The 24,935-nt window shown below is 38.9% G+C and overlaps 1 protein-coding gene across 6 annotated transcripts in view; it reads right to left on the reverse strand.

The window, feature by feature from the left end:
* The window catches only part of Nme7 (NME/NM23 family member 7), a 226,127-nt gene that overhangs the window by 26,944 nt on the left and 174,248 nt on the right, over positions 1–24,935 (reverse strand). The window contains exon 12 of one of the 6 annotated variants that reach the window (XM_063253629.1): positions 1–24,858. The exons of the other annotated variants lie outside the window; for them this stretch is intronic. Within the exon in view, the coding sequence (XP_063109699.1) occupies positions 24,850–24,858 (9 nt within the window). The 3' untranslated portion in view covers positions 1–24,849. The remainder of the gene's footprint in view (positions 24,859–24,935) is intronic. 6 annotated transcript variants of the gene reach the window in all.

A 24,935-nucleotide genomic window follows, 5' to 3' on the forward strand; every position in this document is an offset into this window, starting at 1 on the left:
TTTTGGTCTCAGTTCAAATGTCATCTGCTCAAGAATACTCCTCATCCCCCATCTAGACCATGTTCCCCTACTCTACCTCATCTAACTGCATGGTACTACCCAGATTCGTTCTTGATCCTTTTATTCTTTTTTTTTTTTTTTTTTTTTTTTTGAGACAACATCTTGCTATATAGTTCAGGCTGGCCTCAGACTGGCAGCAACCCTCCTTGCTTAGCCTCCTGAGTGCTGAGATAATAGGTATGTGCCACTATACCACACCATCTGGTATTTGGTACTGTTTGGTGAATGAATGTATAGTTTTGTTTGAAGATTTCCTGGCAATTTCAATTTGTTAAACTGACATAGTTCTGTGGATCCAATTTCTTTTGATAGTAAATATCAATATAGTAATGTTTTACTTCAGTTTGGTCAGTATGGTCATTCATGTAAACCTTTTCACTGCAAAGATTCTAGTGCATCACTCTAGGACTTAATCCACACCGTAACCCAAGAAAATGAACATATTCATAATATTTTGCAACCAGTCTCAGAGAGTTAGTCCACAGCATTAAATATAGCGTAAAACAATTAGGTCTTGAGCCTTAGTACCTTTCCATGTTATCTACCATTCCATGTCATTTTAACTCGGCCATATAAAACGCCATAATTTCTTACCATAAGTATCATTTCCTCTCTTAAAATACCTACTTCCTTTTTTTAAAAAGCAGTTCTCCAATCTTCAAGGAGCCTCATCTGATTCTTGGGCTAGGAAATGAGCAACCTGTGCAGGGTTCCACCATACTGAATGAGGGTCAGCCTCCTGATATGAAAATTATCCACAGGTCTTTAACAAACACACACTCACCAGAGAAGGACCAAAACTAACAATAGTAGAAGACCTAAGAAAATAAACAGGTAATATGTCTCAACCCAGAAGACACACTGGAATGCACTAAATGAACTGAATATTTGCAAGTGCTAAGTGTCAAGAAACACTGTTAAAACAGCAGAACCTACAACAAAGGTATTTAACTCCTACTAAAATTACTAACAAATATCTCAGCCTTAAACATCAATGTCAATATGAGTTTCTATTATAGAAAATCATCATGTAACCAATAGAATAATGGACTTTCTGTATTATAATAATTTCACGGTAATAATCAAAAATTCTACCACTGCAGGAACCTTAACCTGTGCTGTGTGCTCACACCATATCTTTTACAATTCTCTTTTTGCATGACTAGTATACAACAGATCTTAACTCTCTGATGGAGATTGAACAGTAACTGCAAAGTTAATGTGTAATGAGCAAAGGAGAGAACTTTGCACAGAAAGTTATGTACCTGATATTCCAAGCAAAGAAATTATTTTTTGTTGTTTTCAACCTGCAACTGTGATTCATCTACCCAACAGATGAAGCTATTTGCAACTGTGAGGTGGATGCCAAATTGGACCAAGTATTATCCTTAGAAAAATTATCATTCGTTGCATAGTAGACTATCAGTACAATGCATAACGCACTTCTCCAGGGTGACTGGTAGAATACAATGAGCTGATGAATTCCCACATTTGTTTTCACTTACTCTTGCGTTTCTTTCTTTTCTGCCAGACCCATTTGTTGTCTTAAGGCAGGGAGAGCAGCATGGGTGGTGGGGCGGAAGCAGGCCAGAAACATCATCAGAAGCTTCCACAGAGAAGAGTTTTTTAAAATACCCGCTGAGAATCCACAGGCAGCCTCATTCTAGCCCACACTCCCACTTGAGCAGCTGCAATCATGAGACACACAACAGAACACTGTGTTCTGTATGTAAAGTGACAGGTAAAATTTTAAAAAAAGTTTGAATCCCACAAACAGGGGTGTGTTTCATAACGGTCAATGTGCATTTAAAAACAAATATGGAATTATTACAGGAAAATGGAATCTGAAAACCTCTTAGAAATGAAAATGGTACCCAGCACAATTGTGCTTGGGGGAACAAGGGATTGGAAAGTGGAGAGAGATGACTTTAATGTCATTGACTGGAAAGGGGAAAGCCCTGCACTTCATAATTGCCTCAAATACAAAATGAACAAATGTGTGGTTTTTCAAACCATCAGCAAGACTCTTAGCCTGTATCTATACTATGAGATGAAAATTTGGAGACTGGAGTGGTTTGGAGCTATCCACATAGGCATTCTGTATAAATTAATAATTACAGATAAACCACCAAGAGCACAGGCAAAGCCCTCTGGGGATGCCATAATTATGCAGCACAACTGGGTGATGTCATTGTTTGATTATCACTGGCTTCTTCCCAGAGGCTGAACCAGAGGAATAAATTCAAAGCCCAGAAATAGCGTCTCTAAGTATATTTCCAAAGTTTCAGATAAAGAAACCCAATGGCCCTGTGAAATAGACACCACGGTTATCTGCTCTATGCCTATTCGCTCTCCTCCTTCCTTTCTTCCCATAATAATCCATCAGCAATCAATCAGGTTACTGGTAATCAGGTGCAGGTGCTAAACCCTTGGGGGTACAAATACAAGACATGATTAAGCAGCTTTTCCTGAAGGGGGAAAACCAGAAATCATACACTAAATGCTTTAATGGAAGTATGCATAAGAACATTGGGAACAAAGAAGAAATCCACGTGCGTTTGGTAACTGCATGACACAATACCAATAGAAGGGGACATGGGTATTACATACTTAGTCATTTCACAGATATTGATTGCACCCCTTTATCTGTAATCATAGTAAAATCAAAGTAATCCTTTGTGATTCCAGGGGCCCCCAACCTGGCTTCCTCTTTTTCAAGAGCACAGAGGCCTCTTGCCGCTGACAAGGCAGCCTGGTCACTAAGGCAATTCTGAAGGAAAACAAGCTTTTTATTTCTCATGTGAAGATGAACGGACAAATTTATGACTCAAGATAAAGTTGATAAGTATAAAATATAAGTAAATGTCCAATAATCCTAATTATTTTTTAGGGAAGCCAATATTTTGGTTCAATATCCTGTAATATCTTCCCCTACACTTAATTTTTCTATTCTCACTCCTCTTCTATCATGAATTCTGGAGAAGTTCAAGGTTGTAAAGAAAGGCAGTGAACTTACACAGTACAAATTCTGCATTCAAAGTGCTTGGATTCAGGTTTATATTCTGTCCTCTTCTAGCTAAATGACTTTGAGAAAGCTGCTTAACCCTTCTGTGCTTCGCTTACTCACCTATAAATGAGGTCATCATATTTACTTGAGTTCATTTAAGAGTAATATGTATAATGTATATCAATGTAATGTGTAGAATGTACACACTAAAATAATGCTGTGCACATGGTAAGGACTCCTTGGTTCTGCTCAGCACGGCACATGTCTGTAATCCCAGTCCTTGAGTGGCTGAGGCACGAGGATTGCAGCTAGTGGGAGGCTATCATGAGCTACATAGGGAGTTCAAGGCCAGCCCTAAACTACATAGCAAGACTCTGTCTTGAAAAGATAAAAGATAAAAAAAAAAAGATAGTACACATATATATTCCATAGCAGAGCTCTCCTGAAATCATATACTAAGTTCCTATCTCAAGTAAATATGATTCATGAGATCTAAAACTACTAATTATAGTAGTATGAATTTCATTTATTATTAAATCAAGAAAAGAAGGTGTGACTCTCCATGGTAGGATACTTTCAAGATCCATATTATTTATGGACAAGCACCTTGCCTTGCTGTTATCTTTTTGACTAAATTAACATTCAGGTTAAAGGAAAGCAGGAGCCAGAAAGGTGCGCGTCAGTGCATGCAAGCATCAGTGCGAAGCCGGAGGCACATGTCTGTAGCTGTGACTTTGGTCAGTGCTTTTTAAAATCGCTACAATAACTGCTATCAAAATAGCCCCCCAAAAGTTAGAAAAGAAGCAAACGAAGGCAAAGTAAAGAAAGAAATCACAAATTAAAAGAACTATGTTAAATAAAAGACAGACAGATCACCTTAGACTGGTTTTTAATTCTGAAAAAGTTGAGTTTACTGAGCCAGATGCAAATCCTGGTGGACTACAGACTCTCCCAAGGGAAGAAAGAACACCAGAGAGCCAGATTCCTGATTCTTATGGAAGGACTCTGCTTCCAAACAACCACCATCCTCCCTTCCTGCAAGCCAAAGATGTCAACCTGAATGGTGAGTACAGTATGAAATTATTGTTTATGGGGGCTGGAGGTTTAGCTCAGCGGCATAAGCGCCTGCCTTGCAAGCAAGCAGTCGTGAGTTCGATCCCCGGTACCGATAAAAAGGAAAAAGAAATTATTGTTTATGGTAAATGAGGCATATTTTATAACTTTTTAGTGAACATGTTAGAAAAATTTTTGGTATTTCTGTTAAATTATGCATATTATACAACCCTTTTGTATTATGAAAAGGTTAGTTAAGGAGTGCTTTGGGAGGTTCTGAACACATTACGGGTATTTCCATTAATTCTTATGGGAAAAATAGTCTTGACTTACAACCAACTTGAGTTACAACCAGCCCTTGTGCATGAATTGAGTTTATAAGGTCCACTGTACAGAAATAAGCTCCTGACAAAAGAGGATACAACAGAGGTGACAAGAATGCCTGGTGTACAGGAAAGGAAAGGGAAGCAGAAATCTTTCAGTGTAAGAGATGTGTGCATGGATTATGGAGTTGTCAGGTATGAAAGACTGCCTTGGGTGATGGTTGAAGCAAAGATTATTTTTGTTGTAGAGTTCTATTGGTATTTTCATTGTGGTTCACATAGGAATTCATTTCTGATGCTATTTTTTTGACTTTGTATACCAAAAGTCAATGTTGAAAATTTTGATACTTTTTTTTATAAACATTCAAATATTAAAAATCAATACTTTGAGTTTTTAAAATAGTTTTCTTGTTAAGTACTCATTATTTAATAAACAAAATTAAAATTTAAAAAATGAAGGAAAGCAGGAAACAGGTGTTGTTATAATTTCTTTCACAATTATCTTACAGACAATTGTATACACAGTATCAGAATCCACGCGGTAATAAAGGTGACTGCCATTTGAAGAGTTAAAGTCATTTCAAGTGTCTTTAAAAGCTTCACATAATTTGCTCTTGAAAACTCTGGGTCTAACATTTTCCTTCTGTTATGCTATTCCTCTCAGGGTTTTTTTCTCTTTCTTTCTTTTCTTTCTTTCTTTTTTTTTTTTTTTTTTTTTTGTAAAAACAGACATATCTACAACTGTCAAATGGACAAAAAGCAGTAAAGAGTTTAACAGTTTTACTCTGGGGCTGGGGATTTAACATAAGCTTGCAAGCAGGCAGTTGTGAGTTCGATCCCTGGTACCAATAAAAACGAAAAAGACAAAAAAAAAAAAAAAAAAAACCAAACAGTTTTACTCTGAAACCAAAGTGGAAGCAGCGAAAGGTGAAAAAGAGGATGAATTTGATTAGAGTGATAATGTTTGCAACTCCGGAGTCCTCTCTAAGGACTTTAAATCAGTCACCTGTGAGTTACTTATTACCTTAGAAAAGGCTTGCTCACTAAAGACTGAAGCAGGGTGCAGACAGAGGCAGAATTCAGGGTCAAACTTCAGAGAGTGAAGGGCAGGGGCCTATGGTTCTGCCTCCCTCCTCACCTTCTGTCAACAACGTGAAGCGGGCCTGAGCTGTCCTGGTGGCGAGGCAGTTAGGTGATGAGACCAAAGCCTCAAGTTAGAAAGGGTGCGGTTTCCTCACCTAGCAGCTGGTCAAGGCCATGCGCCTATCCACATCCCGTACCTGAGACCTTTCCTCAGTTGCTTTTTTCTCCAAGGTGCCCAGACACACAAGAGACTATCCTCACATTGCCGTGGAATCCTTCCAGGGGCAGGGCTACCACACACGAAAGCTCTTGTGAGCTTGCTTATTTGTTACTTTTAAGTAATCTTTAACCTAGGTTAATATTTTAGTTACATATTTCTGCCTTTTGATTATAGGCAATGATACTGGATGATATAATCTTACCTATTTAAACCAGCCAGTTCTGGCATGAGTCAGTCTTTTCACTTCTTTCTAGTTTATGACTTTGGATCCCTTCATTATTCTTAACCACCTTCATTCAATGATAAAATAAATATTTATTTCAAGCCCATAGGAAATATTTTCATGGTCTATAAGAAGATAGGTACAAAAAACAATTTGAGAATCTAAAAGTAAACTTGTTATGTGCATGCTTGAGTTATCAACAAGGTAGGATGGTGAGCAGGCTGCAACAGATGGACAAACAGCAGCTGGTCCTCTCTGAATGCCCAAGAGCCTTCGCATACCCCTTACTTCCTCTGCTATGACAAGTATCAAGAATTGGTCACATTACTGTAAGTTAATATGCTGGCATTATTGAAGACCATCATAGTAAAAACCTACAAAAGAGGGCTAAGGATTACTCAGAAGAAATGGAAGAATGTTTTGATTTTACTCTTAATGAACAGAAGTTAAAGGGAAGTTCTGTCTGTCGAGTTATAACATGAAGGCTCGCTTCCTTCTTATCAGGTGACCTAGATTTTACCTCTTGGATCAGAACTGGAAAGGGGAATCAATCATCTCACTGCCAGGTGACAGACAATAGAGTACATATGATGAAAGAAGTGGTTGAAAAAGAAAAACCAAACAAACAAAAACAAGATAAACAAGTTTAACTTGGTATGGTAGTGAGGCTAGCACCTGAATCTCTTGCAAAAAAATGTTATTTGTTCTGCAAACACCAAAAGCTACATGAAAAGAATAAAAGCCTCTTTCATTTCTTTTTAAAGACCTATTATTCGAAATAAGATCTGTGTGTGCTTTGGTGAAAACAGAAAGAAGTTGTGAAATTAGTTTTATTCTTCTGGGATAATGTTTGTGAGGAAGTCTAACAGGCCAGGCATACCATGAGAGTCACAGTCTTTCCCTTGACCCTCATATATTTATTTCCCAATGGTCAAATTAAATAGTAGATATTATGAAAATAATTATGAAGGTAATAACAATCAATTGAATACCTCCTATACTTAACTGATTTATATATGTTAACACACCATGCCACTAGTCTCTGAGATAAGTGCTATTATTATCCTCCTCTTAAAGATAAGGGAAACAAGACACAAGATTTGAACCAACTTACTTAAACAGCTAGTAAGTGGTGGAGCTGAAATTCAAACCTAGGTAGTTTGATTCCAGATGTATTTGCTGTACTAAAAGTATTGAGCCCCATGCCTGGAACAAAGTGAGAACTTATTAATACTGTTAACATTGTTTGTAATTTTACTGGATTTACAAAAAGTATACTGAGTGCTTAGCTACTGCGGACAGCTACTAGGGACAGTACGAGGGACCAGTGACAAAAAAATACAAGGTCAGTTTTCTCAAAAAGCATAGAGGTAGTGTCAGACATGGATATTAATCAAGAATTGCAGGAACACACGTGTGTGTGTGTGTGAGTGTGTGTGTGTGTGTGTGTGTGTGTGTGTGAGAACACTGCAGTGTTGGTCAAGAATTATGTTTATCACAAATATGGATAGTTGAAGTAGATTTATAATGATCCCATTTTAGGCCACCATGGCCTTAGGCCTCTTATTGGATGGTTAAAGCACAAGCTTCTATTTCTATGTTAGCTGTTCACCTTAAACTCTGAAAGTTGAACCAGACTTTAGAAACTCTTTCAGGTCTTTGCGCTGCACAAAAATCTTCAATGGCTTTCTGTTTTCTAGAGTTAAAGTAGCAACTGGGGTGTTACATACACCTACACAATCTCATCCCTCCTTTATGGAGCACATCAGTAAACCATCGTGGAAATTTCTTTATGTTTAATTGTGGTCTTAATAAGTTTATCAATAAATTAGTAATTGGACCTCAAATTGAAAACTTGTTGCCATGAAGGTCTTAGCTTGCTAGAAAAAAGTACAAACTCTGGGAGTTTATCTCTATTAGCTGCACAGAGTATCTGAGCTCTGCCCAACCCAGTATCGCAGCACAATCCATCAAGGGAACTGTGAACTGTGAGGCCTGGCCGGCCTCACAGGTCACAGAGGTACCAAGCCCTGCTCAGCCCAGAGTCCCAGAACTATCCATCAGGGAGCGACAAGCCTAGCCTTCAGGTCCTGGCAATTCTGAGCTCCACCCAGCACAGCAAAAGGCCCCAGGGCCATGGTTCAAGGGTGTGTCCCAGGTAGTTCAGTGTTGGGAGTCCTTGAAGCTGGAAACTGACCTAGAGCATGACTCAGACATGATCCTACTAGAAAAGAAAGAGCTCCCCAGTTAGCCACCTGAAGAAGTTGAATAGCCCACCTGAATAGCCCAGAAAAACACCATGCTCCAAGATAATCCAAGCAATGAGTTGCATGGCAAAGGGGCTGAAGCTGACATCATCTTTCCTAGTATATAAATAAATATGCTGCATTGGTTGAGCAGTACCTTTCTTCCATCAAGACAATAAGGACTCTACCTGACCCCAGCTTTGTCTTTTTCTTTTCTCATCCTCTCGCAGTCCTTCACCCAAGGACCTCAGAAGCTTCATTGGTCACAGCAGCCCAGTGGGTCCCGGAGGTTCTGAACACCACCCAGCCAGGCACAAGGCCCTGGGGCAACACTCCAGGGATCCATCCCTGCTAGTTGCATGGAAGATCCAAGATCTGCCCAGCCCAGTATCCCACACAATCCACTAGGGGAAGGCCCAGCCAGCATCACAGGTCACAGAGCGCAAGGCTCCAGGCCATAGTTCAGAGATGTACCCCGGCTAGCCATATGGATACAGGAGGATCATAACTCTGCCCAGGGCAGCGTTCCAGTTCAATCCATCAGAAGGGTACCTAGTCAGTCACACAGGCCACAGAGGAAAATGACAAAATGAAAAAGCAAGATGCAGTTTCAGTCCTCCAAGAACAAACCCAGGAGACACTGAAATGGAAGACACTGGAAATCGCACAATTAAACTTTCTGAAATGATAGCAACTGAAGTAAAGAAACAACTTCATGAAGTTATAGAGGAAATAAGAACAGAAATAATCTCTCACGTTAAGAAAAAAAAGAAATGACAAACATTATAAAAGAAATGTTGAGTGTGCCTAAAGAAGACCTATTTTGAAGAAAATAAGACATTACAATAGCCAGGGCTGATTTAACATCATCTTACTTTGAAATCCTATTCTTCTGTTTCCATTGGTTCTATCAGTTGTATCTTATTGGATTTTATTATGTGTGATAGTATAAACAAATTTTCTATGGAAAATGAGATAATGTAATAGCCATTGTTCATTCTCTGTTACTTGGTTCTGAATGCTCTGTAATACTTTCATTCTTTTGAATGATTTTATACTATTTTGTTATGTTTGATACTACTGTATATGAAGTTATACTCCACTATTTCAAAGCAAGAGACATTATGATAGTTACTGTTAATTACAGGTTGTCTTGTGAAATACTACGTTGCTTACATTGTTCTGATCTGTTTTATTATGTCTTGTTTTGTCTTGATCTCTTTAAAATAAAAATAAAAAAATAAAGATCTAGATTTAAAAAAAGAGAAACATAAGAAAAATGATGGAAACCTTGAATGAACAATGTAATACAGAATTAGAATGCATGCAACAGATTCAAATGGATATTCAGGAAATTAGAAATTCCACTGAAAGCTGGCAAAACCCCTTGAATGAAGAGAAGATACATTCTCAGATCTTGAAGATGGGATAGAAGCTTATGATTACAAAAGAAAAGATCTCTTAATAATAACAAGGAACCAGGAAATTTCAATTCAACATCTGCAAGATGATGCAAAAAGAAACAATGTAAACTGATAGGTGTTCACAAAAAAAGCAGAGATCAACACAAATGACATAAGAAGACTATTTACAGAATAACAGAAAATTTTCTAAACATGGGAAAAGATATAAAGGTAAGTGAGGCATATAGCACCCCAATTAGCCATAAACAAAATAAATCTTCACTCATACATATAATAGTTAGAACCTCAAAATTCAGCACAAGAACAGAAGACTAAAAGCTGTCAGAAAAAAGAAACAGATCACCTGTGAAGGAAAGCCTATCAGAATCACGACAGATTTCTCAGCACAAACCTTCAAGCCAAGAACAGCTTGGAGTGAAGTATTTCAAGACTGGAAATAAAACAAGTTTTTACTCCGCAAACTCGTCAGTGAAATTAAAAGGAAAGCAAGTCTCCCTAACTCATTCCAAGAAGCAAGTACTACCCTAATACCAAAACTAGCGAAAGACCCAACCAAAAAGAGAGAATTATAGGCCAATCTCCCTAATGAACATAGATACAAAAATCCTCAATAAAATATTGGCAAAAAGAATGCAACAAATCATCAAGAAGATTATACACCACGATCAAGTGGGATTCATCTCAGGAATGCAGGGGTGGTTCCATGTATGCAAATCATTAAACATAACACACAATATCAACAGAGCCAAAGTCAAGAATCACATGATTGTTTCAATAGATGCAGAAAAAGCTTCTGACAAAATCCAACAATCATTCATGATAAAAATTCTATAGAAAATCAGAAAAGATGGTCTTTATCTCAACCTGATAAAAGCCATATATGATAAACCAACAGCCAATATCTTACTAAATGGACAAAAACTGAAAACTTTCAATCTAAAATCAGGAACAAGACAAGGATGTCCACTATTACCATTCCTATTCAATGTAGCTCTGCAAACATAGCCAGGGCAATTAGACAAGAGAGAAAAATAAAAAGAATAAGGATAGGAAAAGAACAAGCTAAATTATCATTATTTGCAGATGATGTGATACTCTACATAGAACGTCCCCAAAACTCCACTGACTTCTAGATGTAATAACCAAATTCAATAAATGGATACAAAGTCAACACTCAAAACTCAAAAGCATTCCTGTACATAAACAACAAACGCAGTGAGAGAGAATTAAGGGAAACCACATCCTTCACAATAGCATCCAAAAAAATGAAATATTTAGGAATCAGTCTAACAAAAGATGTAAAAGATCTATTCAGCAAAAATTACAATACGCTGAAAAGAGCAACTGAAGAGGATCTCAGAAAATGGAAAGACATTCCTTGTTCATGGATAGGAAAAACAAGCATTGGCCATTTTCCCAAAATTGTTATACAGATGTAATGCAATTCCCATCAAAATACCACTTGCATACTTTATAGATTTAGATAAATTATCCCTAAAGTTCATCTGGAAAGGAACTAGCATAGCAAAGGCAATTTTGGACAACAAAGGCAAGGCAGAGGCATCACAATCCCCAACTTGAAATTATACTACAAAGCTATTGTGATAAAGTTAGTATGGTATTAGAATAAAAACAGACCTAAAGATCAGTGGAATAGATTAGAAGATACAACTACAACTACAAACACACTCAGCCACCTTATCTTCAGCAAAGGGGTCAAACATGTTCATTGGAAGAAAGCCTCTTTAATAAGTGGTACTGGAAAACTGGCTTTCCATATGCCAAAAACTTAAACTAGACCCATGCCTATCACCATGTACTAAATTAAAGTCAAAATGGATCAAAGATCTAAATATTAAAACAGAAACACTAAATCTGCTGATTTAGAAGACAAAAAAGGTAGAAATCTTGATGGCATAGGGTTAGCAGAGAGTTCATGAACAAAAATCAAATTGCAAGGGACATATTTGCCAGAATCAACAACTGGAAACTTGTGTTATTAAGTTTCTGCATGTCAAAAGAAATTCCCAATACAGTGAAAAGCAAACCCATCAACTGGGAAAAAATCTTAGCCAACTGTCCCTTAGACAAAGCACTTCATCTAGAACATATAAAGAATTAAAAGAAACCAGGTCTCCAAAATTCAAAGACCCAATCCAAAAATGGGCATCTGAGATGAATACACACTTCTCAGATAAAGAAAGACAAACAGCACATAAATACATGAAAAATGTTCAGAATCATTGGTCATTAGAGAAATGCAAATTAAAACAACACTGATATTCCATTTCATTCCAAAAAGAATGGTCAGCATCAAGAAATCAACTAATAACAAATGCTGGAGGGGCTATGGGGGAAAAGGAACTCTGTTGGTAGGAGTGTAGACTGGTACAACCCCTTTGGAAATCACTGTGGAGTTTCCTTAAAAAGCTCAGATTAGAGGTCCCATTCAATCCAGCTGTTCCCCTTTTGGGTACCTTGACAGAAGAATTGAAAACATACCACAGTGATATATGTGCACTCATGTCTCTAGCAGCATGGTTTATAATAGTCAAATCTTGGAAACAACCTAAGTGTCCACCAATCAAGGAATGAATAAAAAAGATGCAGTATTCTTATACAATAGAGTACTACTCAGATTTAAAGAAAGACTGCATCAAGGCTTTTATGGACATGACTTGACACCATACTCATAAGTGAAATAAATCAAACTCATATGTGTAAATACCATATTGTCTCCCTAGTGTAAGAAACTGAAGAGCAAATATGATCCAAAATCTACAATGAATATTGTGTAGGGGTAAGAAACTGCTCAAAGAGGAAAAGTAGCTGGGATAGGAGAAAGGAGGAAAGAAGGAAGGGAAAAGGAAAAAGACAAATTTGTATATATACATAAAATAGCTAAGATGACTATACTACTAACTCTGTTAGTTCTTGGAAAATAACAGTTGATAGTCATATGACTAAATCAATTTTGCAGGTCTGTATCCGGTAATCTAAGCAACCCTTCTGAAGGTAACAATATGCAATATTACAACCATTGCCAAATTCCTATCATCTTGTTTTGAAAACCTATACTGTTATTGTTTTTAGTTTATTTTTGTTTGTCTCTTTTGCTTTTTGTTTTTCTTTTCTGTATTTTTTTCTCTTAAATAAATAAAAAACAAATCGTTTAACATAGCTGCTGGTATATATTGCTCAGTAAATTGAAGTTATTTTTATCATGATTACCCAATGTTATTTTATGTCATCAGAAAGAAACCTAAATCTCCCTAATATAATTTACATTTCTATATTTATCTCCCATACTCTATTAAAGGAAATTCTTACTTCAACCAGACTTGTGTAGCTTAATGTTTCCCATCACCAGCTTGCCATGTTCTCCCTTTCTCTATGTATGCATAAAAACTTGCTTTCCCCATTCAACTTTTATACTTAACTGTCTGTTTCTGGTATTTCATTGGTATACTCAGTGCCTGGCGACATTCTCATATACTGGTGTAATTCTACATTACAATTTAACTCTGACTATGCATTTATCTTGTTTTCCCATCCAAACTCTCAATTCTTTAAAGGCTGTGGACTACACAATATACTTGTACCCTCCAAATGGCATCCAGTGAGATGACTGCACTTTGCTATCAATAAATGTATGCAATGTGAATAAAACAAACATGCATTACAATTAACTAAAAGGTTTGTCATTAAGAAGATAAAATTAATTTTTAATTCTTCCCTTTATGTTGAAGGAGTCAGTCTTATAGAAAAAAGTCTTTGGCATGTTCCTTTGAAGTAGAAAATTAGAACACTGTTCCTTTGCTTGTCAACTAGCCAGAGGCCAGGGTTCAAATATATTCATACCTAGGATAGCATACATTAAAGAAGACTACCTCTCTACAGAATCAGAAACGATTTTTGTTTTCTGGACTTTTTGAGACAGGGTTTCACTATGTAGTTCAGTCTGGCCCTGGGCTCACTTTGTAGCCCCAGCTGGTCTTAACTTGCAAATGATTCTCCTGCCTCAGCCTTCCAATTGCTGGGATTACAGGAATGTGCCACTATGCCTGTTATCAGAAAGGATTTTGTTCTTTGTTTTTATATAGCATATTTTAATATGCACAGTCTTCTTTAACATAGATAAAACCAATAACCACTCCTAGAATGATTATTACAGCATTGTAGGAGGCTGGGATAGGAAGACAGGAGTTCCTATCATGCCTGGGCAACAATGTAGCATAAGCAGACTCTGTCTCAAAATAAAAATTAAAAGAACAAAAGAGTCATGGTGGCTCATATATAATCCCTGCATGCTGGAGGGTGAGGCAGAAGACTCTAAGAGAGTTTGAGGTCAGCCGAGGTCCCATAGCGAGTGAAGGCCAGCCTCAGCTATAAAGCAAGATCCCATCTTTAAAAAACCCCAACCAACCAACCAACAAACAAGCATATATCATTTTCCATAGGTCAAAGAGGTCTGTAAACTACAACTAATGAACTTCCTTCCCTCCTTTCTTCCTTCCTCCTTTCCTTTCTGTGGTGTTAGGGACTGAACCTTTGAACCCAGGGTTTTCATGGTGGGTTACATTTTTATTTTTTATTTTTCAGACAAGGTTTTGCTAAATCACTAAATTGCCAAGGTTGGGCTCCAAATTGTGATCTTCCTGCTTTTGCCTCCTACAGAGCTGGGATTAAAGGCAACCCACCCCATCCAATATGATATATTCTATATCAGATGTGAAAAAAAAAATTACTCCAAAGGCTCTACAGTTCCAAAATGGTGTTAGTCTAGGACGGAATTGCACCACATTCTGACAAAATTGGGAAAACTTAGGGATTTAAAGGGGTCTCCCCTGGGAAGAAAAAGTGTTTTCCTGTTGACACTGCTTGCAACTGCCTGTGGATGGTGAGAATGAAAAGTGAAGCACTTTCAGTGGATCCTGCGTTTTAGAACTGCCCACGGAAAATGGAACTTTCTCAGTGTACCTGCAGCAGACCAATTCATGCCACAGCAATAAAGTGAGTTGCAGGGAAAGCTGAATCTATTTAATTGAAGAAATAGTTCATATTCTATGGCTTAATGCTGTTGGTAATTAAGTAGTCTTTAAAGCTAAATCATGCTGCTGATAGGAAACAGTTTTTTCTAATGTCTTCATTTGGAAGATTTTAAAAAGCTAATCATTATTGAATCCAACCTCAACGTGGGTTCTATTACTGTTGTTTACTGGCTGGTTTGCTTCTGGAAATGTTCCAGGTCTGAGAAATTCCAAATCTTAGAGTCACTAACCAAGTGAACAACTTGACTTACTACTACGAAAGTATGGAGTATATTTTGGTTAAGGCAGGGATTTCAAAGTGTGTGAGACTACCCTATATAATAGGGCTAAATGTGAGCTTGTTAGAAATGCAAATCCTCCAGCTTTACCTCAGCTCTACTGAGTCAGAAACTCTGGAGTCCAACAATCTTTGTTTCTAGAAAGCCTTCCTGCAGATTCTGCCACCAGTGGAGTTTAAGAACCAAATACTGTAGAAAAGCTGAGAAAGTGCCGAGTCAAAGTGCCTAGAGGTTCCTGACTGTTCTTGTAGGTCATTTTTAGTCCCATGAATCTAAACTTGTTTTATATGGGTTGGCCACAATGATTAATTAGCCAATCTTTCCAAAAGGAAATTAACCTAAAGTTATTTCCTAGTGTCTACAGCGAACAACTTTACAAGTGCCTATGGAAAGTGGGATAAATGATATTAAACATAGTCCTTACACCCATTAGGTTTGTTACTTTCCAGATTGAGAAGACAGCTGATCTGAAGGAAGTTAGATCTGACTCTGCTTAAAAACCCAAAAGGGCTACGGACTTATATAATCCCCTTTATGGAATACATTGACTGCTAGAATATTATAGTATTCATCTTTATAGAAAACTTCCCAAAGAAACCAAGTATTATGACTAGCTGGAACAAGTAATTCTGGGATTTTATTACTGGATTCTATTATTGTTTTGAATGAAAAAAAATTTACCTATGCTAAATGAGGGAAATAGAGATACATTTATTACTGAGGTAGTGTGAGAACTACCTAGTGTAAAAGAAATAGAAGTAACCTAGCAAGGAACATGAGCTTCATTTATGACAGATATAGGAGACTGCTCCATGGTCCAAGATTTCTTTGCCTGAGAAAATAACCAAAACTGATGAAACACTAGTAGAATCATAATGAACCACAATTTGACAGCCTCATGCTCTTCTATTTTTAGGATGATTTTAAAGTTAATGTAGAGACTTTTTGAAATTAGAGGGTTGTACAGGAAGAAACGCAATTTATGTGAACCATCAGTGTTCCACATGCATGTGTTTCAGGTTTCACCTGGTACAATCAGCAGTGAGAGAAACTGTGGCAGCCATGGACCATTCTAGCACTTGGTAGGTAGAGGGATTAATGAGACACAGCCACTGAAAAGTGAGGATCACCCCTATTCCACCATAAAGCAACTGCTGGCTTAGAGGAATAGAGTGGCATGATTGGGATTTCTGTCTCTGCAGGCTGTCTACTAGCAAACCCAAGGAGAATCCTAGAAGTAGGCTATTTATTTTTTTCTTTTAATTTGTTTTGTTTTGTTTTATTGTGGCTTTTTTTCTCTTTCTCCGTTTTTTCCTAACCTTTTCAAGGGTGTGCATTTGTTCTGTTCTTCCTTTTATCTCTTCCACCTCTCTTTTCCTTCAGTCTTCTGCACCAGTTTCCCTAAGTTGGTGAGATCCACCTTTGTTCTCCAACCTTACTTACAATCTCTTTCTCTTCTTCCACTTCTCTATTTCTTTTTAATCTATTTTAAATTTCAACTCCAAGGGCAAAATTGACACATTATAAACTTACAGTTTGCATGTAATTATCTGGTCTGTTTTACATTTTGTTATACAATCACAAACCTAGTTCATATGGTTAAAAGTTGCAAATCAAGGGTTAACTCAGTTTGTTGTTTTACAGGCTGGGTTTGATGCCATTGGTACCACTACAGCCCAAATTGACACAATTGTTCTAAACAGCTGTTGGCTCTCATAATCCATCACTGAGATTAAATAAGACTCACAGAAAATACTGTGGCACAGTGCTAAAGGACCAGGGACTGGGCTAAACAAGCAACAACTTCTCATCTCCAACAAACTGAAGAGGTAAGATCTTCCAAGAGACTCAAAACCCAAAAATCAGCTACACCTGGGAAATACCTCAGAGAAATAATCATCACCGAAGGGTCCTAAATACCACCAATAAAGCAACCCACGTAGACAACTTACAAGCATCACCCCAGGAATTAAACTAAAAAAAGAAAAGAAATGAGAAGACACTTAAACAAGATGCAATCCCAGACATCCAGTTCACCAAAGGTAAACCCAGGGGCCAATGAGGTGGGACAATCTGAAAGCCCCCTGCCAGGTCTCTCTGAAGAGGAAACAACAAAGCAATTGAATGAAGCTCTGGAAAAAATGAAATCAGAAATAAACTCAGATATGTACAGAGATTACCAAAGTACACATGATGGTAGAGCACAGATTTAAAAAAAAAAAATAGACAAGCTCAAGCAAATTATAGAGGTGCTGCATAGGAAAGAAATGGAATCCATAAAGCAGCTTCAAGCAGATATCCAGGAGAGTGAAAACTCCACTGAAAGTACCCAAAGCAGATAGGGCCAATGTGAGGACAGAATCTCAGATACTGAAGATAGGCTTGCAGTTAGTGACCAGGAAAACAAGATTTCTCACAACTAGCAAGGGGTCATGAGAAATCAAGCCAGCAGCTGCTAGATGAGACAAAGACGAATAAGTTAAGATCCATTGGAGTCAATGAACAAGCAGGAGATACCACAAACGACATTAAAAACATGTTCACAGACATCATGACAAAAAACTTTCCTGGTAGAGAAAAAGAATTTAACATACAAATAAGTGAGGCACATACAACTCCAGTTAGCAATGATCAAAGTGAGGATCACCCTCATGGGGACCCTGTGACATTTCAGCCATATAAGGAAGAGGGGTGCTCTTCTCACTCATGGCGCATTCCCTCCTGTGTTTACTCAACAGACACTGCCTAAAAGCTAGTACTATGCAAGGAAGGACTGAAGATACAAAAGTCTGTGACAGCTAGGCATGGTGGCACAAGACTATAATTCCAGCTCCTTTGGGAGGCTGAGGCAGGAAGGTCGAAACTCTGAATCCAACCTGGGCAATTCAGCCAGACTTTGTCTCAAAAATAAAATAAAAGGGCTGGAGATGTAGTTCAGCTGTAGAGTACTTGGCAAGCATGTGCAAGAACGTGGGTTCAACTCCTGGCTCTGGAAAAAAAAGGTCTATCATAGGCCTAGTTCCCTGAGGCATTTATCAGCCAAAGGACAAAGGTTTGGCTCCAGCACTCTTGTAAGTCATGTGTTCATACCTAAGCTAAATGGTGAGTGCAGACTTGAACAGCCTGAGGAAAACTATTTCCAGCTGTGAAATGATCAGGCCTCTGTCCTTGCCACCCTCAGCATCATAGGAAGTGTGAGCCCAGGCCTCTATCCATTCCTGGAGGCCCATGGAAGCCCTAAGAAAGTCAGATAATCAAGCTACGGCTGGCTCTGTCCAGAGAAGCCATAAACTCTGCTCAGATGCTGGGATTTGCTTGGAAATGGAAAAGACCCAGGTCACAGAAGAATCCATCCAGAGAGGCTGCTAAGTACATTTGACTTGCGGTGGTTCAGAAAGCAGAACGGGTCCTTACTGGGGGCTCACAGGTCTAGCAGGCAAATGGCTTATCTCAAGTCTGGGGTACCCTTGCCCCTAGGAAAGTAGCTTCGAAACGCTGGTTTGACTATTAGCTACATCTGAGTCACCTGCATCATTAAAGTATGTACTAGACCTACTCAACCAGTCTTTTGCATGAGAGGGCCCCAGGCCCTTACCCAGCCTTTCTTCATGCCCACTGTCACTGCTATTTTTCCAGCTTCTATGAGATGAACTTTTTCAGATTCTCCACATGAGCACACATGAGAGGTCACGCATAGATTAAATCATCACATGGTATTCCATGCCTATGTGCAATTTTTATGTGTCTGTCTTACATTCTCGTACCTCTCTTTCTCTTTTTCTCTCTCTCTTTACCTATCTCTCCAAGTGGTTTTGCTGCATCCACTGACTGGAACCATTGCCCTGGGCAGCAGTTCTCAAGTCTTGCAGTCTTAAGAACCACCTAGAAGTTCAGCTGAAGCAGATTCCCATGCCCAGTCTCAAGGCTTCTGAGTCAGCAGGCCTAAGTGGGACCCAAGAACTTTGCTTCCCCCCAAATCTCCGGTCATTCAGATGCTCCTGAGGAGGGAAGGACACTAGAGAGCCCCTGTGCTGGGATCTGTGGGTTACACTGTATTGGAACCCGTGCACTAGCAAGGTACAACTTGTTGGCCACTCACAGACGATACTATCTTCCCTATATAACGTTTTTCTACCTTGCTTCCTTCCAACAGAATCTTGACTTTTGCTAAAGCAAATAATGTTCCCAACTAACACAAGTACATTTACCCCTTCTCTCTAAAAAGGGAGCGGCTAGGGCATGAAATCCTAGCAAAGAAAGCAAGAACAGAAACTGCTGGGCGGGTGCTGGCTTCCGAGAAGGCGCGAAGGGGAGAGGGTGTTGACTCAGCTGGCGTCCCCACCTTCTGTTCTTCTCTCCTTACCACATAGAAGTGCTCTCTGGAGTTCTGAGGACTCCATTCTGTGACAAGGCAAAAAGCACACACTAGGGACAGCTAAGTGCAATATGGAGGCGGAGCCTGAGTTCCTTGTGGTAAGGGCTGCCACACCAGCCCTGGATACTCTCAAAGAGTGGGGCAGAAAAATAAAACTCCTTTCTTTGAAAGATATTATTTTGAGAGCCTCTATTACCAGGCACCAAAAATTACCGATTTGTAACAGTTCTGCCCAGCAAGCTGGAAGCCATTTCGGTCATTTACATACTCTCCTGCTACTCTCACTTGGTTTAAAGTTTCCTCTTCTCTTTCTCCATCTCTAACTGTTCCTCTGGCCTCCTCTGAGCCTCAGTACCAACGTAAACTCCCCGAATTTTGAACCTCTGCAGTAGGCGTCCTAGCCTTAGCTGAAGTGTGGACACTCCTTGAGGTATCAATTCCCTGGAGCTCTCAGCTGAAGTACCTTTGATCAGGTAGGTAAAAGTAGTCCTATCTTTGACCCCCAGCTAATTTAATATCTCCGGTCACCGTATGTGAGCCCCCGACTCTCTGAGGCCTTGCCATCTGACTCCATCCACTCTTCTTATTGCTATTACACCTCAGACCCACTTTCTCCTTGTGTTGAGGACATCACACCTTGGATCATCATTTTCCAGATGGGGATCTGGCCTCCTAGCCATGATCTTGGGTGACTGAAGCGCCACCAACACTAGAATCTCTCTCAGTTTTTGTTCTTTACTTCCATATTTCTAGTGACGATACTGACCTGTGTTCTACACTGCTAGCTCTTCCATCACCAAACCCTACAGCTTACTATCATCATGCAAAGCGCCACCACTGAACTTTTAAACTGTGACCAGTCTCTAACCATAGGGTCCTCCCTCTGGTATTCCAAAGATGCCAATCTGTACCTCAGAAAATCTTTCAATGTCTTGGCCTTCCTACAATCTCCTGTTTCTAACACCTCCTGCCTCACATATTTCCCTATTTCTAACTTCCAACACACTTGTTAACATCCTCAATTATCTTTCCTCGTTGCACTCCCCTGTGAAAAGCTTACCCCTAAGCCATTTCAACGGTATGATACAATGAAAACCTGAACACCACCCACACATCTATATTCTTTGATTAGCTTTTTTTCTGTGCATGTTTCAAACTTTTTCACAACTGCTTACTCAGAACTCTTAGTGCCAGAATGTCTGGAAATTTAGAATAATTGAAGGAGTCAAGGAAGTCGCCCATAATCTAATATATTAATACTATCTTATCAGTGTAAGTACACTAAGTGGGCTCAACAAAAATGATACAGAGCCTGATATAATATTAGGTTAGGCTTTGTCACCAAACATATGAAAAAACCTGTCCAGAAGCTTTCAGATTCTGGTATCACAGATAAAGACGGTGGTCCCGTACCACTGTCTTCACTCCAGGACAGAGGTTCACCCTGTGTCACTCCCTTAGGTATCCCCGATGTCCAGTCTGTGTCCACTCAGGCTGTGAACTGTACTGCCTCGAACATCTTCTGAAGCTCTCTGCTCTGACTGTACACACTGCTGCATTCATTCAGGCTCCCAGGGTTTTCTCCTGAGTGACCTTAACCGTCCCTCGCTGCTCTGCCCTCAGGTTGCCCCTCCTTCATCTGCAGAGTTCCCTTCAGTCTGTTCTCCATGCTAACCAGAGTGACCCTGCAACACAGACACAGTGGTGCCACTCCTCTGTATAAAACATTTATTGGAAGCCCAAATGCCTCTGGATAAAGTTCAGATGTCATATTATGATTTTACAAGACTCTAGTGACTTTTCTAGCTTATCTCTTGTCATTTCCCACCTCCTAATCAAAGCTCCTGCCTCATTAAGCTATTTTTAAGTCTCCAAGAGAATACTGTTTGTTCTTGTCTTTGCACAAGTTGTTCCTTCTTTGATAATGTACCAGTAAAAATCACAACTCTTTTTCCTGTAAGACAGAAGCTAAAATGAAAGATAAATTATGAATGTGACTATGTGAAGAGGCCTGAGCTAATCAGGGTCAATAAATCTGGCTTATCTCATCTTAGTCACCCTACATCTATATTTATTTATTTATTTAATTTTTATTTAGAAAGTAGTAAAAATGCAAGAGCACAAGACAGAACAAAGCCAATTGAGACAATGCAATGAAATTGGTACAGAACTTCACAGCAGGATACTGGGGTGGTAGTAATAGGTACTATGGTATATCTCATTATCGTCACCATAGTTGTCCAGTCAATTAGGTATAGCGAATTAGGTAAACCAAAAACAGAACATTATAAAACCAATTGAGAGTATTGAATAGAGCAAAAGGAGCATAACAAAACAAAACAGTGAAAATAGCCTTTGCCTTCTAACAAGATAGAAGGAAATCCCCCATATTTGCTATCCTGCATATGGTCATCTTCCCAAGAGACGCTGAGACATCTATCCCCAGTAGCTATGGGGGAGGGCGGTTTGATTTTCAGCCCACGAAAATAGGCTCGCAGGAGCCAATGGTTCTCCTCCTGGCCCTTGCTGGGGGCGCTAACCAAGAGGGTGGAAGAATAAGCTGCCTGAGATCCACCATGGCCTTTTCTCAGGAGTGCTGGTTATCCTCCTGGCCCTCGCCGGAGCAATCTATATTTATTTTTAGTTAATTCTTGATTCACTAATTTTTACCAAAAGAAGATAGCATGAATAATTATATATCCAAATTCATATTTGTTCTGATCAACTATGCATGTAACAGAATATTTTGTATATTTAAAATTTTTTATTTTATAATAACAAAGTGATAGAAAATACAGGTACTTGGTAAAGACAAGTTATGGAATATTTGGGAAAGAATAGCAAAGGCCTATATTTCCATTATTCTCTAAAACAAGCACTATAGTATCTTTCAGAAACCAGCAGGCTCTATGAAGGCAGGAGCCACTCCTACCCTGCTTACTGCTGTGACTCCAGTATAGTACTTTTAATTTTTAAATAACATAAATATCTGAGCAAAGGATGACTGACTTATTGTTTTGGTGTACAGGATTCAAAATTAAATATACCTGGATTTTCTATGATAACCCATTCAGCAACTTTGAGAGCTTCAGTTTCTATGTATGCAAAGGGTTAGCTGTGTTTGACAAAGCTAATCAGAGAAAGAGAGTTCTGGAAGCAGACTATATAGGCAAAGTGAAAAGCAAAAAAGTAGACTGTGTTCTTCCAAAGAAGTCTCCAAAGAGGAGAAAATAGCATGATTTTTCACAATCACCAGTGACACAGGTGAGACGAAGGACGATGCTGAGGTACAGCAAGGAGAAGGCAGAAGCAGGGAAACAGGAGCATCGTTCGTTCATCCCCCCGGACAATGAAAAGGCAACAAAACACTTCTCATGTGAGTTACAAACACCATGCAGCACTGTCTAGTGAGTCACTGTCTAGTGAGTGCTAAGAGGGAACCCATCCAGAAAAGTTGCTGATAAGCCAAGAAATAAATGAATAAATTTAATTAGAATCTCTGCTTGCTATCTTCAAAGGTATCAAGATCATGAAAGTCCAGGAAACTCGAGGCACCTGACTAGTAGGCGTTGGTTTCATCCCCAGTATGTTCAGAGGGAGGGAAGGAGAGAGACAGAAAGACAAAGAGATAGACAGGGAGAGAGACAGACAGACAGACAGACAGACAGATACAGAGAAAGACAGGGAAAGATAGAGTCACATAGAGAGACAGAGAGATACACAGAGAGACAAGGAGAGACAGACACACACAGAGAGGCAGGGAGAGAGACAGGGTGAGCGCTAAGAAGAAAACTAAACACAATATATGGCCCTGACCTGGATTCTTTTGCTATTACTGAAATAACTGGTGAGACTTGAACACAGTCTGATAGAAGGGCATTAGTCTTAATTTTCTAATTTGGATGCTTATAATGTAGTTATGTAGGAAAATGATTTTTATGTTAAAAAACACACACAAAGCACCTCAAGTGTTAAGCATGGGACAGTGGTGGCAAACCCCTGGCACACATGCCACAGCTGGCTATTTATCACTGAAAGCTCTGAAAGGCTCCTCATCACTGACATAGGGCATTATGTTGGCAACTTACACTAATGTTTATTAGAAAAAGATTTTTGTGTGCCAACTCCAACTTCTCTAGAACTTCAATTTTTTTTTTCAAATTAGTATTTCAGTACCCTGGCATGGTGGCACACATATGTAATCCCAGCCTTTGGGAGGCTGAGGCAGGAAGAGTTGCCATAAGTTTGAGGGAGCCTGAGCTACACAGTGAGTTAAAGGCCAGCCTAACCTTCACAGTGAGACCCTGTATCAAAACAAAACAGAGCACAACAAAACAAAAAATTCCACCAAAATGAAAAACATAATAATAAATTAGAATCTCAAGTTGTGTAGCTCGAAGATAGAGTGCTTGCTTAGCATTTGATCCCCACACCGGCCTATCCCACATTAGAGTCCTTGCGGTGTAAGACAGAACACCAGTGTTTAAAAAACTGTTTATGAGTTCTAATATGCAACTGAGGATAGAAACCACATTACAGAAAAAAAAGGTTACACACTTTTTGACTAAGTGCATGAATCACAATTTACTTAACCAAATTCTTCTCTTTTTCTTCAGTAATTATTTTTTGACAAATTTTTATGACAGGCAAGAAAGAATCTCTTTCAAAGGAGCGCACAGTTTCATGGAAATATATATGAGCAAACAGATACTGTGCTATAATAATAATAACACATTTGCCAGGTACAACACTGCCTAATGGGGCAGGTATTCTTAGTTCCTTTCATTTTACAAAAACAAGAAATCTAACAACAGTGATATGAGCCTGGCTATGCTATTATAGCAGTGGGAAGTCAAATACAGTAGAAATCCACACAAGACTGAGGTGCAGACGGAGGGTCCTGGATGGTTTCTTAAGAGGCTGGGTCATGGAATCTATCTTTACGAATGCCCATGTTTTCCCATTTTAATAACCACAAATTCTCCTTCTATTACCATGTGTACAAATGACTTTCCATTTTGCAGCCCTGCTGCCATCCTGCTCCTTTGGTTAGATGCTAAAAGTGGACTTCTGAGACAAATTGTAAGGAAAATCCCTAGGCCTTCAATGCAAGCTGCCCCAAAGCTGTCACCAGCAAAATCAGGATATCATTTCACTGCAGCCTTACGGGCAAGGTAAAAATTCTCTGCCATTTGTACACAAGTAGGATTTATTTGATTACTACTTAAGCTGAACAGCTTTGCATCAGTGCTTTACTACATAAATTCCAGATCCTTACTATTACAACCAACAGAACATCAGAGAACATTACCAGTGAAACAACACTGGAGGATGCCTCATAAATACCATGCTTTTATTTATTCTTATAATCACAAAAGTGATTTTGGCACCACTACAGCATGCAAGGAAATCAGAGACTTTTATATTCGTGCTAAGATCTTCGACCTTTCAAATTGCTGTGAGCTCTCTGAGAACAGAGGTTGTCTTGTTTGAGTCTACAATTCTTTCACAATGCCTGCAAATAAAACATGCTTTATAACAGTATGCTATAAAAAATGTATGGGTGATGTAATAAATGATGAAAAGATATAA

Source organism: Cavia porcellus, unplaced genomic scaffold (genome assembly GCF_034190915.1).
Source record: "Cavia porcellus strain 051 isolate PalLab524CR breed Dunkin Hartley unplaced genomic scaffold, mCavPor4.1 scaffold_7, whole genome shotgun sequence".
In the NCBI taxonomy this organism is placed as follows: domain Eukaryota; kingdom Metazoa; phylum Chordata; class Mammalia; order Rodentia; family Caviidae; genus Cavia; species Cavia porcellus.